Here is a 17,704-nt window from a genome sequence, read left to right as displayed (position 1 = left end):
ACCTTTTGTGTGGGTTGATGTTACACTTTCTTCATTTTAACGGTAAAATCTGCCTAAAATTTAACTGTACGTTTCTTTTTTTTCTTTTCTTTTTTAATTCTTTCTGTAGTTTACAAATCGTGCTTGATGTGAGGGCTGACAGAATGCCCTCTGTTTTTTGAGGCGCTTCCAAACCCTTCTATATTTTCTGGAGATATTTGGCATTGGATTAAAGCTGCAACTTTTTTTTCCGCCTTTTACACTAATTTTAGCCACCATATAAGGATTTCCGCCTGCAGTTTGACGATGGTGGAAGGCTTCAATAATAAAGTAATAACTCTGCAGCTGAAAGATGAGAGTGGTCAGGATATGATGTTCTGACAGTCTTTCTGGCTTCCTGTAGCCTTGCGGAGCCTCTCTGTTGCAATCAATTTGCTGTTTCCTCTTTCTCACTCATGACTGTAGCCTTGTGTTGTGCACATTTCTACCACATCTTGATGATTTTCCCTTTTTTGGGATCAAAAAATGTTAAATATGAAAGACAGAAGGACAATCCCAATATTTGGTTTCAACCGCCTTCTCTTTTACATCCCATTTAATGGACTCACTACACAAACAGCGTGCGAAGGTCACAATTTGCCTATCAAAGTCACTGTTGCTGTCATTTGCATCTGTGCTGGCAGACTAAAAATAATGGGAACACAGCAAGCTTTCAGCCACAGAGAGTGCTGTTTGTTTGGCTAGTCCGGTTAGGAGGCGGGAAGGAGCAGCAACAGCAGAAGGGAAGGAAAAGAAGCAGAGACATAATAGGGAGTAAGGCATCAAGGCGAGGGAGGGAGACATGCATGCAAAGCACCGAGTGAGTATGTGTTGTTTCTAACTGTGAGGTAGAAGGAGGAGGAGAGGGAGGGAAGGAAGGGGTGCTTCCTCTTTAGTTTAAGCTTCTGATGTATCCCATCAACCCCAGACCGTCAACAGGAAACCTTGGTATAAAAAGCTGCATTGCAGGGGGAATCCTCCTAAGTGTCTCTCAGCCACAGCATGACCAGGACCGAGAGCCCGAGAGAGTGGACTTAATAAAACAATGCCAAGCTTAATCGTCGAACCACCCAACACACAGCGCTTCATCATGGACAGAGATGACAGGAAGAGAAACAAAAACATGTGAGTAAAACTTTTGACTTTAACGCTGAGCTGGAGTTTCCAGTAAATGTGCTGACTTGGAGCTTGACGAGAAAATCTCGAGCTGTTTAATAGCAAATAGTGTGGTGACATAAAAAATATGTTAAAAATACTTCATACTATCTCTGAAAATAGCCATTCATCTTATATAACGGCACGAGTCACTGTCTTTTCTAAACACCAGCCCTCCTAACATTCTTTGACACATTCATTGGAAGCTAATCGAACAGCAATAAACGCAACAGGGATATATTCATATATTTTTTATTCCCTACACAGTGGAAAGAACTTTATGTGCCGACTCCAGTGCATGTTCTCTCACTCCTCCAGCTCTGAGAGGTAAGGAGACTTATGGAGTGTTTTGCATACATTTCAGTTTTAAAATAGCCAGCCTGCGCCTATGATTTCCATCTATGGCATCATTGAAAGGATTCAAATGATCCTGAGACACCATGTTTGCTTTGGCACAGCACGCACACCAACCCGGCATATCCCAGGGTTCGGCATTTTTGTCTGAATTCGATAAGCCCATCTGCTATGCTTTCTTAATGAGTGTGCTTCTGTGTGACTCGCACCCTTTACAGCTTCGCTTTGCTCAAATTTGATTCTGTTAAGTAATCCAACTTGCATTCTCTCCCAGCAGGCTAAGTTTAGAAGATACCCAACAATGGTCACAGTCACTGGAAAAGCTTCTCGAGTCTAAATGTAGGTTCCTTTTCCCCCTGAGAGTGAGAATGCTGCTAAAACAATATTGTGTTTGTAAGAATGACAGTTTGGGCAGACTGATTTGGGTTTTTTCTTCTTTTTTTGTTTTAAATAAAAGCTGAAAATGGGCTTGTTTTATTTGCTTCACCTCAGATGGACTGGCTACTTTTCGCAACTTTCTCAAGTCCGAATACAGCGACGAGAACATTGAGTTCTGGCTCACGTGTGAGGACTACAAAAAGATCAAGTCTTCATTCCGAATGTCCTCAAGAGCCAAGAAGATTTATGAGCAGTTCATTAAAGCAGAATCGCCTAAAGAGGTAACTTCAGAGTCACACACAGACACCGTTTCCCTTACATATTGTCTTTATATGTCAGTGCAAGCAGTCCTCTGAAAGAGGAGAGAAGTGCCAGCTGAAATGTTGAATCTCACATCTTTTGCTCTTGGCTCAAATCCCCTCATTCCTATCTTTGTGCTTCATTCCAGATCAACATCGACTATCACACCCGAGAGCAGATCAAAAGGAACGTCAAGACTCCCACCATGCACTGCTTTGACGACGCTCAGAAGATCGTTTACGGGTTGATGGAAAGAGACTCGTACCCGCGGTTCCTCCGCTCGGACATTTATAGAACTCTTCTGGAGAGCCTCGCTGCCGACGCCATGAAGGGATGAAAGCACGGCCAGAGGAGGGGAGAGAAAGGACATAAAACCCATAACTGGAATGTTTGAGCTCCTTCAGGTGGAAGGACTGACAACAAAGATGGAAGAAGGGCCAACCGGCGCAGCACACGCGTGCAGAGGACTTGTTCCTCAGTGTCCAGAATCAGCCCTCAAGCCCCGTCACGGAAGTATCTCCCCCCGACTCCCTGCCACCTCACACTTAGCATCACACACATGAGGACTATATAAGAATGAGAAGCACAGGCAGATTTCTCAATATCAAGCACGTAGTGTGCATTTTCGCACTGGATCATGAGTGTGTGCGCACTTTTGACAGTGAATGAATCAGCGGGCTGGTTGCCTCTCGGTCTGACTGTAGAGCTGCGTAAGCAAACCATTCAGTAGACGCCCTTTGGCCTTTTTTGGAGACGTGTTTCCTATGCAGATAAGGATAGAGGATGTAACATGTCACGGTCACACTTGAGAAACTGTGTGTATGCGTGTGTAAAGAGGGAAAGAGAGCGAGCATTTTAGATGTAGTGTTTTTAACCGTCACTGATTCAGAATAAGCTGTCATGAAAAGAGCCGCCCAGTTATGGGATGACAGCACCAAGGAAGACAACAAATCTATAGATTTAACACTGATAAGCCATCATCAGTAAAAGCATGCAGAAGGCCACCTAGCAAGAGCCACTCATGGACACTTTCTGTTTTTTTTTTTTTTAAATAATGTAGATTGCACCGATATGGGGTTTGAAAAACTGATGATTTAGGGTTTTTTTAGTTTAAGCTGTCTATAGGCGTTATTTTGTGCCGATATTTAATATCCTTTAGGGTTGTTTTGAAACTACAAAAAGTAAAAATAGTTTGTTTCAATAAAAATAACTATTAATGGTATAGTTTTGTGATTGCGAGAAGCCTAATCATGTATATTTTTTGTGTGGGATCTGAACTTGCCGTTTCTAGCCGCTGACGTCTAGCCTAGTGACGCAGCGTGTAAAGACTAAAATCTAAGCAGAGTCCTTACAACGCTGAAATGTCATGAGTTGTGATTTTGTTTATTTAAGTTTTCTGGCGTGGAATGATTATAGAAATAGGATGTCTCACATTGCATGCCGGGATGTCAAAACTCCTTTTATACCATGAGAATAGGCCTGATTGCTGATGTCCAAAGCGCACTGTGTGAATGTACTCTTAGGGAGCTGATAGTTAAGTTAACTTAAAAAGTTCAATGTTGTGTTATTTATTTTTCATTGTCACCATTTGAGTACAAAGTTTGCTGCAGTGTTTAAGTACTTGTTAAACTTGTTAGGGATTTGAATTACATTAAATTATTACATTGAACCACATTTACATTATTTTATTTGCCTACCTGCAACTAAGTGAACTTTTCAGTGTTGTGCACCACCCTGCGGTGTAGGTCCTTCTCACTCACAATGTCACTTTTAGAATTCTGATTACAGTTTTGTGGTCTATTTATAGAAGGCTTCAAGACGCTTAGAGTGAAACAGTTCTTAACGCATTTCATTCAAAAAGAAATGGGATGTTTGCACATGGTTGTGGGTTTTATGTTATAACAGACATATGCAAACATTTGCATGCAAACATGTATGCATGGGAATGTATGTACCTAAGTACAGATTAAGCTCATTCACTTAACAAAATCCTTTCAAAGATCACAAAGAGTGTTAACTTCTAGTTTTAATTTCAGTTTATGAAATGACATTAGAAAAAAAAATCTCTAAAGATATCGGACCAATATATTGATTTCTCGCAGTTTCCTGCTATCCTCTTTTTTTTTCAATCACTGAAAGGCATCTGGTGTCTTGAAAATTAAGCTCGTAACAGATATGTGCTGTTTCAGAAAAAGGAAGGCACGAACTTCCAGTTTCTTGTGAAATCAGACATTGTGAGAAATGAGATTTTCTCTGCCTGAGTTTGTACCTTCTCTGTTCCTTCCTGGAACGTAGTGCAGCTGAACAGGCGTCACTGGAGCAGATTAACAAGGCTCACAAAGGCTGAAGATGTGACATGATATTCACACAATACACAATAAAATACGCAATCATTACAAACTTTTTTTTGTGGTAATTTTAAAGAATTCTGTGCCAAATTTATAATTTTTCAGTATCTTCACACTGGGCTTGATGCACAGACTCGATAAAATGATAGTGTGAGTCACCTTCAAGTAACGCAGGCATTTAATATACTCAATTTTAGCTTTATGGCCATCGCTATCTTGATTTTTTTTTTTTTTTACAGCAAAAAGAGACCATAATAGGGTGAGAAAGTGAACCCATAATAATGCAAACTTTAAGTTTTAGGTTTTAAGTAATAAAATGTAAAGAGCTGAGCTGTAAAAAGTTTCCATGCAAGTCTATGTGGATTGTTTGGAGGCAGCCCATAGACTGTAAATAAAATGACTGATGTAGCGTGCAGGCATGATAAGTGAAACTAGATGACAAGTGATTTTTAATGGCCCTGAGGAAGCCCTTAAAAACCAGCTCCCTGTGACCACTGTAACTACTTTTCTGATGATTTAATGGTCTAATTAGCCCTTTTATGATTTTCTGATTATAATATACAAAAGTAACCTCATGTTTTATTGATTATGACTTGAGACAATCCAAAAAGACCGCAATCTCATCAGGTTTCTTGATAGTTTTTAGTTACTGCAGAGCAAGATATCATATTATAGATTTCTACACAAATGAACTTTAAAAAAAAAAAAGAAAGAAAAAGAAAATTCTATACAGAGGATTTGCTCTCTGCTGGCTATTTGAAACCATCACAGTTTCAAGTATTTCCACACTGGGTTCACTTTTCAGAACTGGAATCTATGTCAGTCTTTTCTATACAGCCTTATAGGCCAACATCAAGTGGCCATTCAAGGACTTGCAGCGCTTGATTTTTTTCAGTCCTGGATTATTATGTGGTATGTTTGCACCACTTAAAGGTGCAAAATCTAATGTTGGCAGTGCCTTAGGTCAAGTTTCTCTCTGTGTTTCATTCCGCCAAGGTCTAATGAACAGGCAGTAATGCATTATAAAGCTCACATGTGGCATGTTACCACATTAGCCAATGGAATTTAAATTATTACCTGCTCTACAAAGTTTACAAAGTAACAATTAAAACACCTTTTGGAGAGCAGTTGTACACTAAAGCAGAGAAGGCCGCCAAAGCAATGCTAACTGTTTTGGTCTCCTTTGAAGATCATCTGCATGCTTAAACACAAGTAGCAACAGGGTTTGCGTGGTTGAGGACAGGACGCTTGTCAACACAGCAGCAGGTGATTTGCTGTGGTACAGTCTTTGATTAAAATGCACCCCCATCAACACTGTTGTCAACTTAATTATGTGCTTGTTTCACAAATACACTGTTGGACTGGGCTCAGCTGGCAAAGTGCACCGTCATGTGGGCATGTCAACACTATAAGGACAGTGCCTCGCAATGGGGGGAATTTTTTTTTTCGGTAACGTGGTCCAAAAATATCGGTACTGTGCAGCATGTGTTAATAATTTCTTGTAACTTTTGACTAACATCAATGCTAAGGGTGCAGCCTTCATTTCTACACACAGTGCATTTTGCATGCACTCTCTGTCTGACTTCCCAATACAGTACATGTCTGCCATTGCAGAGTATGAATTCATTACACAACTTTGGCCACATCTTACATTTCACATCCAAAACACTACCGATCAATGTTGTTTGTAGTTTCCAATAAAAGGATTGAAAACCAGCTAAATTAGCCCACAGTGAAAATTTAATTTTGAAAACGTAGCTAAAAAATGTAAGTATTGATGAGCGTTGCTGTAGCTAGGATTTCAGCTAAATACAGCACACAATAAAAAAAAAAAGATTTTAAAGAAATTGTCAAATGGGTAATGTAACTATTTAATGTTTTCTCATTGACAACAGCTAGTCACACAGTTCACGCTGCAAATATTGAGTTTCCCTGAATAAAAGAGTGCCACTCAGGTCAAGAATGGTTGGTCAATAACAGTGAAATAAGGCATATTGCCGTCACAGTCACATGTGCATATATTATGGATTTTATTGTGTTAGATATTGGTTGCTTTTGAGCTTCCCCTTGACATGACATATTTTCCAATATGCAAAAGCTTGGCATGAAATTTGAAAAGGTTTAGAATTTACTGGGAAACCTATTACAAACAAGGTAAAAATAAATAAATAAAAATTGGCCATATCTACAAATGCTTGTGAATGCTGGCTGTTTGAGGACCGAAGAAAATAATACATCAGTCATTTCTTCATTAGTCTTAAGTGGACAAAGAACATAGTACTGTAAAACCTCTGAGAGAAACCCTGCCAATATTTACTTGGAAGCATCAGGACTGTTTTCACTTAAATTAAGAGTCACTTATATTTTTGCTACTGCATGTCCTAATATGCATTTGCTTAGAGTGCAATCTGTACAGTACCACTGCTAAGGATTGTAGATGTGAGACAGCTTAGTTCATACCAACAATTTTTAATATTTAGAACCAAAACTAAATCCAACTTAATAAAAACTAATTTGTGTGTTTTGCATTAAGTCAGAAATAAATGTAAGAGCTTTAAGCTGGCAGTGACGCCTTTGACTTAAGCCTCTAAGGATTTTATACATGACTAGAAGAAAGATGCCATTTCTGACAAACTGACTAAAGCGTTTCTTGTGTAAAGACACTAAAATTTACTGTAAAGGGCAATCCACATTCTAGTATGGCATCTTTTTAGAGGTCTTTTGACATCTGTGACTTATTGTGCCTTTTATAGTGCCTATAATCATAACCAACATGAAATCGAAGAAAGCTCCAGAGTTACACGCTGTAACTAACAGCTAAAAGTTGAAGAAAACAAACTGGTGGTTTTCATGTTTCAGCTTCATACTTTATGGTTATTACTGTGGTGTTGAGAGAAAAGTGATTGACTGAACAATTGAAGATGCAAAATAAAAGTTATTACTATGTAGGTGACATCATCTGCATATGTGGGTATTTGTTGTAGATGCAGATTCGATTAGGTGTAGTTTTTACCCATTTTCCCTGACTCTGTACTGGCCTCCACTATATAAACAAACAGCTTTTGTGTTTATTTTATTGGTGCCACAATGAATTGTTGCTGGCTCTGTCTGCCTCTTGAGCAATATCATGTCCTCTTGTATTTCTTTCAGAGTTTTTATGGGTTAGTGTTGTCCTCTATGTTGTTGACTGCCCGTACTGCCCCTGTGGACCCATGAAATTTATCATCCTCTGCTGCCAGTGACCAGCTACGACTTTTATGACTCCGAGAATTAAATATGTCCACATGATAAACAAATGAATAAATAATGACGATAAAAATACAATGAGCAGCTTTCCATAGTAGAATGTGCTGAAAATGGCATCCTCTGTCAGCCCACCTGACACAAAACCTTTCGAGCCTTTGTGTAAGATGTGCCAGGACCTGAGTCTCAAGCCACCGAGTTAGCAATTATGGAGGCAAATTTAGAGCAAAATGCTTGAGCTAATGAAACAGGCTGCCAGTATGCACCACTGTTTATTTTTTTCACTTGGACAGGATCACTGTTATGAGTAAGCCAGCAACCTGTACTTCCTGTTAATATGCCAAAACAACAACATAGCAGAATCAGTTGCCATGGAGAGGTTTTTGCTATCCCAGGGCCCAGCAGACTAAGCATAAATAGACAGTATATACTATTCTCGTCTTAGCTTTGCTGATACAGAAAAATACAGGAAATAGGGGTCAGAGATAAGTGACAATGCAGAACCTTTCGCTTTCACTTGTATACTCAAGTATACTCAAGATGAGGCCTAAAGTTGGGGACTTCACATGGCCATTACCTCTCCTTTCTGTTAATCTGATGGCATCTTAACCCGTCTTAGTAAAAAGTTACGGCAATAGTCTTACTTTGTCACACCAAATGCCAATAAAGTATTCAAATCATCCAGCTCAGGTCTGGCTGCACAAAGGATAGCACACATTACTACATTATGTGTTCAATGAGCACTCAGTGAGCATACACTGTGATGACCTCATGTGCCATTTTATGTACTTTCCATTCTTGGACTCCGAAATTTTCATGCATCTGTCTCTCGGAATCCACAGGGAACATTAACATAAAATGTACCTGTTTAAAAGGCAGGATGACATCAGTGGGATTTAAGCCAGCAATATTACACATCCAATGTCTAAACAAGGGCATAGACAGACACTCACAGGATGCTCCGCAGATAACACACTCCACCAGTCATGCTATAGGGGGCACTTTTTTTTTTACCTTGTGATCTCTTGTGTCACAGTACCCCAGTTCCACAGTACATACCCCCATGGGTAAGCACACTGGCAGTTCTTGGTACATGCAGAAAATGATAGAAAGCTTGTGCCACCAGACATTTTCATGTAGTCTTTGACACAAGGATGGTAAACTCAATACCAAAGCAAGTCCAGGACCTTTTGTTTATTTCTTGCCCATTTTACATCACGAAAATAGCCCGATGGTTTAGAAGGCTAATATTTGCTGATACTGGTGTTAGCTACACCCATAATCCCAAAGCAAATGCCTTGTGTCCTGTGGAAATTACAACACTTGTGCTACGTAACTCCAACGCTTGAATGATTGGTTCTCTGTTATATGGGCTGACTGTTAAAAGTCAGTAAAGCGGAACTGGCTCTGCGGAGGCATCAGCCTGAAGAAAAAAAAAAGATTTATCAATTCCTCATCTGAGATACTAAAGCCGCCTCTTTAGATTACGTAACTAGGAGAAGTGGCACTTACTTGTGAATAGTGCTCAACAATGTATGTATCCTCATGTCCAGTGAAGAATAAAGGAGAGTCTCTCGTACAAATACATATATATATATATTTATCTGTGTTTTCTTTGTGTCCTGATTCATGATAAATAGCCTGCAATTTACTAATGATATAATTTTTTTTGATGATTCATTTCAATAATTAATCAGCTTCTCCTAGCACGTAGGAATAACCAGTATCAGGTGCTTCAGAGCAGACAAACTAGCTTTGAAATAAAGGTGATAGTAGCTTGTGTTAGTTTGCAGAATGTATCTGCAGCTGCCCACTTGGGATTTTGTCTTGTGTTTATGAGATGAACTTTAGACAAGTAGCACACATTGGTGCTAAAATATAGAAAGTCAATTTCTAAGCAAACACTATCCAAAGCTTTTCTTTAATTTATTTTTAGCACCTATTTGTTTTGGAACGAGTGCGTGTGAAGCAGCCAGAATGGCTCTTAGGGATCTTTTTCCCCCCTATGGTCTAGAGCAAATCTTTCATTAAGGGTTTGGAGCTCCATGCTAACTTTAGGATGGCTGTCGGCACTTGGCTCGGTGCCGACAGCCATAAAGCACGAAAGAAAATCACCTAGAAGGGTTAATGAGTGCAGCTGTAAAGTCCAAACACAAAGAGGACAAACTCTGCAAACCGGTGCTGGGAATCACCTTCTTCTGCGTAAGCCCTCTTTGGACACAACTCGTGCCTTAATGGAAACTTGGCCCTGCGCTTCATCCACTTCTAGACAGACAGCTGCTTATACACTGTCTGCACATCATAATAAACATGTGAGGCGAACACCAGTGTTTTCACCCTGCAGAGCTCCGAGCTGAGAGAGAAGGAGGGAGGACAGCGACTATCACAACAGTACACAGCAGGTGACGCAGTTGCAAATGCTGCCAATACTGGGGGACAAAATGTGAGGATTTTTACATACGGGCATCCCATTCAATGGCAGAAACGTTCTTTTAGGCTTTCTGGGATGTGACGTCACTTTCAACTCAAGTTTCCAGAACAAAGGGTTCACTAAGCTGAACAGGTGACCTTTACAAGCAGCTGTTTTTAAAATGTGATAGATGTTGTCCAGATGGTTGAACCAAGTGGACCATCACATTACTTCTCCTACTTGATCGCCGCTCAGGTATATGTCATTACATAGAGTAGTATTTTTTATGAATGGAAGCTCTGCAGTAATATTTTTAGTCTTCCTTTACTTCTCCACAAAGCCGTGCAGACTCTGCATTCAAAACTGCGTTCATGAAAATGTTGTCATGCTATTTTAGGTAAAAACAACAAGCGAGTGGAAAGATGGCAGGGTTAGTGCCACGTGAAGGTGGTATGGGTTACTCTTTGACTGTATATAAAAACCGGGCCTGCAGGTTTAGCAAAACAGTTACTCATCTTCTTTACATGACACCTGGCTACTTGTGCCAAAATATGGAAATCAATAGAATTCGTGTGTAAGGATACGCAGGTTTAAACGTGACTGGCACGTTTGGTAACAAGAACACAATGTCCTTTCAATAATATCAGTAACGTAGTCAAAACCTAGCCCTATGTTGCTAGCAACATTGAATTTTTTTCTGGCTCAAAAGTGAGCTCATATCAATTCAGTTTCTAGTGCTAGCTCGTGGCTGCTTGAAGAAAATGATTAAAAGACAGAAAGCAAAGTGTAAAAAAGACCAAAGAAAAAGAATAGGCTTTACCCTAAGAGAAAACATTTAAATACTAGGTAGAAAATAAAACGTTAGCGGCTAAGAGCTATATGCTTGAGTGACATGCATACATCTCACAGACAGCCTACAAGCGCAAATTAATGCTGATAGCATTAACATTTACAAGTATTGGTTGTATATATATATATATATATATGCTTACTAAAGGTATTAATTGCTTGATAATATTTTAAGATGTTGTAATTGTGTAGATTTTGGTCAAGTAGCACACTCCATGGTTCAAAACAAAGTGAACATAGTAGGGCTTGAAACGTTCGACCACTATTGGTTTGATTCAAATTCAATTCAATCTTCACAGACTTTCATGTTCAAATGCTCACATTTATATCAGAAACAAACATCTTGCCTGGTAAAAACAGTGGTCTTTGCCCCTCATTTTCCTTTCCTGACATTTGTAAGGGAATGTATTTTTATGTAAATTACACATTTAAATTGTTTTACACGTTAAAGTTATGAATAATTAAGGCCTTGAGGCTCTGGGTGACATGGATGTCATTTTTTTCTTACTGAGCAACAGTTCTAAAGAGTCTGTTTAGTTTTTCCAGTAAACAAGCCTGTGTCTTGCTAGTCAAATCAGCATGCCATTCGTGTGTGTGGGCTCATGGTGGCTGTATCCATGTTTTATATAAAATCTAATCGAGTATCAGTGGAAGACTCCAGACAGGAAACTCAGTGTGATCAGTATCAGATACCTCAGTCATACTTTGTAATCTCGTGTCTGATCAGTCACCAGCATTATTCTTTGGTATTCATAGTGGTGCCTGAGAAAGCTTTGATAAGTTGAATCTCTCGCAGGTGACTGCTGATACCTTCGTGCTAACATAATTGGGCTGGAGTGCTACTCAGATCTCTGCCTCTGGTGTTGAAAGTTTTTGGCTGTCTTCGCTTTAATAAAATCTCATGTTTGAGCATGTGTTTGGTGAAGGCGGATCAGTTCTTTAGCAGCAGCTTACTGCAGCTCAGATCCCTCTGAGAGCTCCCTCAAAAGGCACGGCCTTATCCACTAAATCTCGCCTCCATAACCTTCTGCTATAAATGGTCAGTTCCTTAACTACTGTGTTTCTAACTGACTAAAACACACTTCAAGTAAAGCAGGTAGTACTCCCCTCTAGAAAAGGTTATGCTTTAAAAACAAGTAAACCTTTTTTGAGCTTTATAACAATACTGGAGGTAACCATCTAAAGTTTACTGGTGGACTCAATTAAAGCTTTTTTTATTAGGATAAAATGTGAGGAATGAAAACATTGTTCCTACATTTTTACCTAGAGAGGTAAGAGGATATTACATCATCACGTTTGTTCCAACTTGCCCATATCTAACATGCCATCAAGACAGGAGTCAGGATGCGAAGTGACTGATCCACACCCTCTATGAGTAATTAATTAAACATCAACACAGAAGGTAGCAACGAATCACCTGTTTCATCTATTCATTTCAAATCTTTTTTTTTTTTTCAACTCACCAATTACAGTCTTAAAGATATTGTGATTGTGTCTGGCTATAAACACAGGGGGGAAGAAGAAAAAGAAGAGAAAAGTTCCATTACTCTCCCAACACAACTTTATTTTAAGAACAGGGGCACTGAGTGTGCTATATACGTCACGTCTTGACCTTACTCTTAAAAATGGAAGCCCGCAGGCAACTCAGGGAGGGAATATTTATGCAGCGACAGCCTATCGTTGCTTCGGGCTGAGAGTCACAGCGGGGCGAGCTGCTGTTTACTCAGGGAGAGCCAATCACATTACAGACCCGCCGTTCTAGTTCCGCCTTGCTGCGACGCATGATTCTGAGCTATAAAGTTGCCAGACAAGTCAAGAGGGAGAAGGAGAGGAGGACTGAACAATGAGAGAGAACCTTGCTAGTGTGTCATCCCCAAACATGGCATTTACGGACTGCATGAAACCAACAGAGCTGGCCGCAGACAAGGAGATCAAGTAAGTTGATGCAGTCTTTAATGAGCACTTTCCTGGTCACTATGTCCTTGTAAAAGAATTGCACATCTTTAAAAGCAGATGAGTGAACTCTTTTTTTAATTTTCTTTTATAAAGGAGGAAAAACTGGAGGAACAGAATACGACTTCTCCTGAAGACAAATTCTACACAGCGTGTGAAAAACAGACTCTGCCGGTAAGCCCTGTTTGTTTTACAAGTTGTTTTAAAATGATTTCTGTGGATTTAATGTCTCAAATTTCAGGTGTTCAGTTAATTTGCATTTTATGTAAATTAAGATTTGGCATATTTTTCACTTGTGCATATAAGTGAGAACTGTACACGGCTCATATAAGTCCTTAAATTCTTAATGGAAAAGATATGAGGGCATCAAATGGCTGTAAAATAATTCATCAAACAGTTTGCAAAACAATCATGCAACACGATCATGTAATATGATCATGCAATATGACTCAACTTTGATAAGCAATTATTTACAGTGACACTTCACTAACGTAGTAGTTAGCGCTACTATAATTATCTCTTACGTGAGCTGCGTTCTTTACCCTCAGGCCAAGCGTAGATGACGTGAACCAATGGGCGCAGTCGCTTGACAAGCTGCTCAGTCATAAATGTAAGTATCATTCACGCTTCTATTGGCACATTGAGTCACTAAGGTTACACGGTTACTGTGAGCCGAATGAAATCTTTTTATAGTCATCAGTAAAACAAAGCTGCCACTCCTTTCACCTACATGAATGGGCAAAGAGCCAGTAGGTGTGACGGAAGTAGTTTTCTAATCTTTGTCTTCTCCCTCTCTATCTCTCACGCAGATGGGAAAATTGCATTTTGTATCTTTCTGAGGTCCGAATTTTGCGATGAGAACATTGAGTTTTGGTCAGCCTGCGAGGAGTTCAAAAAGATCAAGTCACGGAAGGAAATGGTGTCCAAGGCAAACCGCATTTACGAGGAGTTCATTAAAAGTGAAGCGCCAAAGGAGGTAACGGCTAACAGATGGCTTCGGATTTGTTTGTTCTTTTTAAGCTGATTTTAATCAGAATTCACGCACTTTTAATAATAAAGATATTCTTTGTTAAAATGGGGGTCAAAGGCTCATTCTGGATGTTTTGTCTTTGGTCACAGGTCAACTTGGATTTCCACACCAAAAATGCCATTGCACAGAGTCTCCACAAGCCCACTGCAACTAGCTTCCTGGTAGCTCAGAGGAAAATCTACAACCTGATGGAAAACAACTCTTACCCCAGGTTTATCAGCTCTGACCTCTACAACGAACTGTATGCAGCTGCAGCAAGAGAGGACATGGACGTTGAGTCCTAGCATAACTAGACACCCACTTGTGGAGTCATTTGCTTACCCCTGTGCTGTGACTGTAAATAGACTGTCCACCGTGTTCATTCCAGGCGCTACCTCAGTATAATACAGCTGAATGCAAATTCGTAGCATAAACATTAACGGGCGAGTGTGGAAAATGCAAAGTGCTGTCAAGAGCTCTCAACGAGGAAGCAGGAATGATTTGGCCAGATCCTGTATGTCGCTGCAGACAGTGCACAGACTGTCTCAAGCAGATGGGACTAATGCTAAGCTTTTATCACTGAGCCATTACCTGAACCTTCTTTTCAATACCAATAGACATTTTGATCAATGATGCAGATCTAGTTCCACTGCATTCAAAGTCAAAACACTTGCCTGCATCTCTTGCCTTACATCAAACCAAACACAGTGACAGGAAGTGTTTTCTGTCACAATATCCATTTGAAGGCTTTGTATGGTCAAACACACCTCGCGTGTACCTCTAGTTTTCATTTCTCTGCTGGTTGCAGCAGTTTACATTAAAACAAAATTACAATTGTAATTTATATGACACAGTTTCATCTAATGCCTATGTTTGGCCTGAAATTACTGTGATACTGTAAGATACTGTAAATATGTGATGTTGCACTATGTGTTTAATGTGAATTTAAGCATTGAGCAGCTGGACTGTTTGGTTATTAAAATGTTTTCTTCAACACTGAAATGTTCTGGATGTGTTTGTTTACCAGTTTAATGCACAAAATATGTAGCACTGAAGAATGCACGAGTTGTCTGAAAAAGTAGTATGTCAGCAAAAAGGGATTTAAGGTAGCTCCCTAGCTGGATCCTCTTTTAGCAGACTACTCGGAAATGTAAAATCTACATTACTGCTAGAGTGAGTTTTTCTTAACTCACTTCAACAGTAAATTTTAAAATAATGAATTAAAAAAAGAAAAAAGCTAGCTGACGTAAATAAACTAGCTGAGGCTAGCTTGTGCCCAAGCTAACTTTTTGGGGTAACTGGGGCCTGTAAGAAAAACTCAAACATAGTCGACATCTTTTCAAGGTACAAAGCTAATATGTGCAAAGTGTTTAGTATACCGTTGCTTTAAACCACACTTCAGAATAAATATAGTCAAATATAGTTTGTCTGAGTTTGCATACTTACAACTGAATGTAGTACGCTATGTACATTAAAGCATAGGTACTCGTTTTGCAAAGTGTTGACAGAGTACTTTTGGCTCAGACTCAACACCCAACGTCAAATGTTTCAAACAGGAAAGACTTCACGGAAATAATGACTGCCTTTGTCACGCCAGCTCTTTTTATGCAGCATTTGCAGAGTTCATGACAGAACACATTATCATATACATATAACACATATAATACTAAATTCTTCTACTCTAAGGTGATATTTTCATATACTTGAACACCTGTGCCTAAAAATACTGTTGTTAGCTAGCTAGCTAACACCAGCAGTATTGAAATCACATTTGCTGGTGGTTTTTTACTTTCTGCCATGTTACCTAATATACTAATGCAATAAGTTAGTTTCTAGTCTTTAAACTCAAATTTTGGTCTCCACCAGGCCTTAAGGGAAATACGTCCTTAGCTGTTCTATATCTTCTTTCCATACATTTTCTACATACGAGTTATGTTTCCCAGTTCCTGCAGCATGTCGAGGTTGTGCACAGTAATGTGAACTCGAGGAAAGTGTTACATTCAAAATACAAATGAACGTATGTGGAAATGCTGAAGAAATACGTACAAATACAAAGTTTTAGAGGACCTTTAAAATCCCAAATTCTTTGTTTAAAATAGAAATAACAAATGATTACTGAGATAAATGCCTCGCAATGTTTAACAGAGCAGTCAGACTTATTAGATAACGTGCAGCATGTTCAGTTGCCCAACAACAACATTCCTCGTCTTTTCTGGAACATTGCATTCCTTTTTGTACAGTTGAGTTCGCACACTGTAACAGTAACCCCTTATGTTTAAATTTCTAAGTGTAGAAGAGGGCCACCTGACTGACAGGGAGAGTCCCCTTCTGTGAACTCACAGTGGTGGCTGACAGTGGCCAGACACCCAGACCTTCCCTTTTGCTCTCTCTGTCAGATGTCTGCCCTGCTGTCGTGACGAGATGGAATCATCTTTTAAAGCGGCTGCTCTCCAGAACCATATGTTCTGCTGTTCTCTGTGATGTGAGCACCATCAGCCAGCGATTTTATACCAGTGCGTTTAACTCTGCTCTTTCTTTGTTTTTGTGCTGGATTCATGTTCCCATAAAACTGCAGGACATCTATGGGGTGAGGGATGTTTAGGATATGGAGTCTCCAAAGATGTTTGATACACCAGTAATTTAGGTGAAACTTTCTTCTAGTCACGTCATATTTATTTGTTTGATCCTTTCATTTATACCTGGAAACCTTTCATGCTTCTATGTATGTTTTATTCAACTGATTCAGGTGCAGTTTGCAGTGGCAGCAGTCTAAACAAATGCCGAGACCTCCATTGCCTTGGAGACCCCCTTCCCTTGGGGGGGGGGGATACTGAGGTACTTTGAAACCAGCCAGTATGTCGTAGTGACTGGAAATGCCTGAAACACCTTGCCTAAGGCGTGTCTACTCAAATCCCCTGGTTCCTTTCAACGTGGAGTAGCAACTCTACCCCAAGTCTGTCCCAAGTGACTTATCTTATTTCTAAGGGCATGTCCCGACACCCTCCGGAAGAAGCCCATTTCCGCCTCTGGCATCTGTGACTGTTTTCTGTTGGTGACTTTCTACAGTTCCTGCCCACATACGTGAGGGCAGAAACACAAATTTACAGTAAATAGCTTTAATTTCAATGGTTGGCTTTCATTTTTAGCTGTCTTCACCACAACAGATGAAAGCTGCTTTCTTTCACTTGGTTTGAAGAGTGAGCTGAAGGTTAATGCTCAATGAAAACAAATAAACCCCCCAAAACAAAGTGAACTAATGCTTTGTGTTTAGCCCATAGATACCTCTCCAAAGCACTGCTAGACTTTTTATACAGTTTGCACATCTAGTTGTCAAAGGAGAAAAGACATCTGGAAGAAGTATTTCTTCCAGAGTGTCTATTTGCCCCCCAAAGATTTATCATGAAAACCTATGAATCTTCCTAATCTTAGTCAACAAACAATGCCAAACATTCGATGGTTCCTGTTTCTCAATGCTTGTGCGTCACTGTGAAATCGAGTTCTTTTGGGTTTTGAAATGCTGGCTGAACAAAAAGAAAGCAACCGAGAAATTTAACAGTAAGGGAATACAAAAAAGTGAATTGTGTCCTAGTGCTGATGTTATTCTGCCACACATTTTCTCCATGTCTGATTATGGAACTGTCATCGCTTCAGGCCTCTGAAGACCTTTGAGGAATCATATGTGATAAT

General features: G+C 39.7%; 2 protein-coding genes across 3 annotated transcripts; both read left to right on the top strand.

Moving 5' to 3' along the window:
* Positions 1 to 619: 619 nt before the first annotated feature.
* LOC102314550 (regulator of G-protein signaling 21) lies at positions 620 to 9,387 on the top strand. 2 transcript variants are annotated; one of them, XM_014329035.2, is made up of 6 exons: positions 628 to 838; positions 947 to 1,143; positions 1,441 to 1,500; positions 1,802 to 1,866; positions 2,020 to 2,186; positions 2,354 to 9,387. In XM_014329035.2, the coding sequence occupies exons 2-6, from the start codon at positions 1,064 to 1,066 to the stop codon at positions 2,540 to 2,542; spliced, it is 561 nt and encodes a 186-aa protein (XP_014184521.1). In that variant the 5' UTR covers positions 628 to 838; positions 947 to 1,063; the 3' UTR covers positions 2,543 to 9,387. The 2 variants fall into 2 exon arrangements, with proteins under 2 accessions (XP_014184522.1, XP_014184521.1); XM_014329036.2 differs by having other exon boundaries at positions 620 to 1,143; positions 1,805 to 1,866.
* Positions 9,388 to 12,849: 3,462 nt separating this feature from the next.
* Positions 12,850 to 15,019, top strand: rgs2 (regulator of G protein signaling 2). Its single transcript, XM_005946699.3, has 5 exons — positions 12,850 to 12,990; positions 13,105 to 13,182; positions 13,557 to 13,618; positions 13,818 to 13,984; positions 14,128 to 15,019. The coding sequence occupies exons 1-5, from the start codon at positions 12,899 to 12,901 to the stop codon at positions 14,320 to 14,322; spliced, it is 594 nt and encodes a 197-aa protein (XP_005946761.1). The 5' UTR covers positions 12,850 to 12,898; the 3' UTR covers positions 14,323 to 15,019.
* Positions 15,020 to 17,704: the final 2,685 nt, after the last annotated feature.

The sequence above is a fragment of the Haplochromis burtoni genome, unplaced genomic scaffold (assembly GCF_018398535.1).
Source record: "Haplochromis burtoni strain Fernald_Lab_line unplaced genomic scaffold, NCSU_Asbu1 Contig_491, whole genome shotgun sequence".
Lineage (NCBI taxonomy): Eukaryota > Metazoa > Chordata > Actinopteri > Cichliformes > Cichlidae > Haplochromis > Haplochromis burtoni.
Note: the sequence above shows the minus strand (reverse complement) of the source record. Positions and strands in the feature narration are given on the sequence as shown.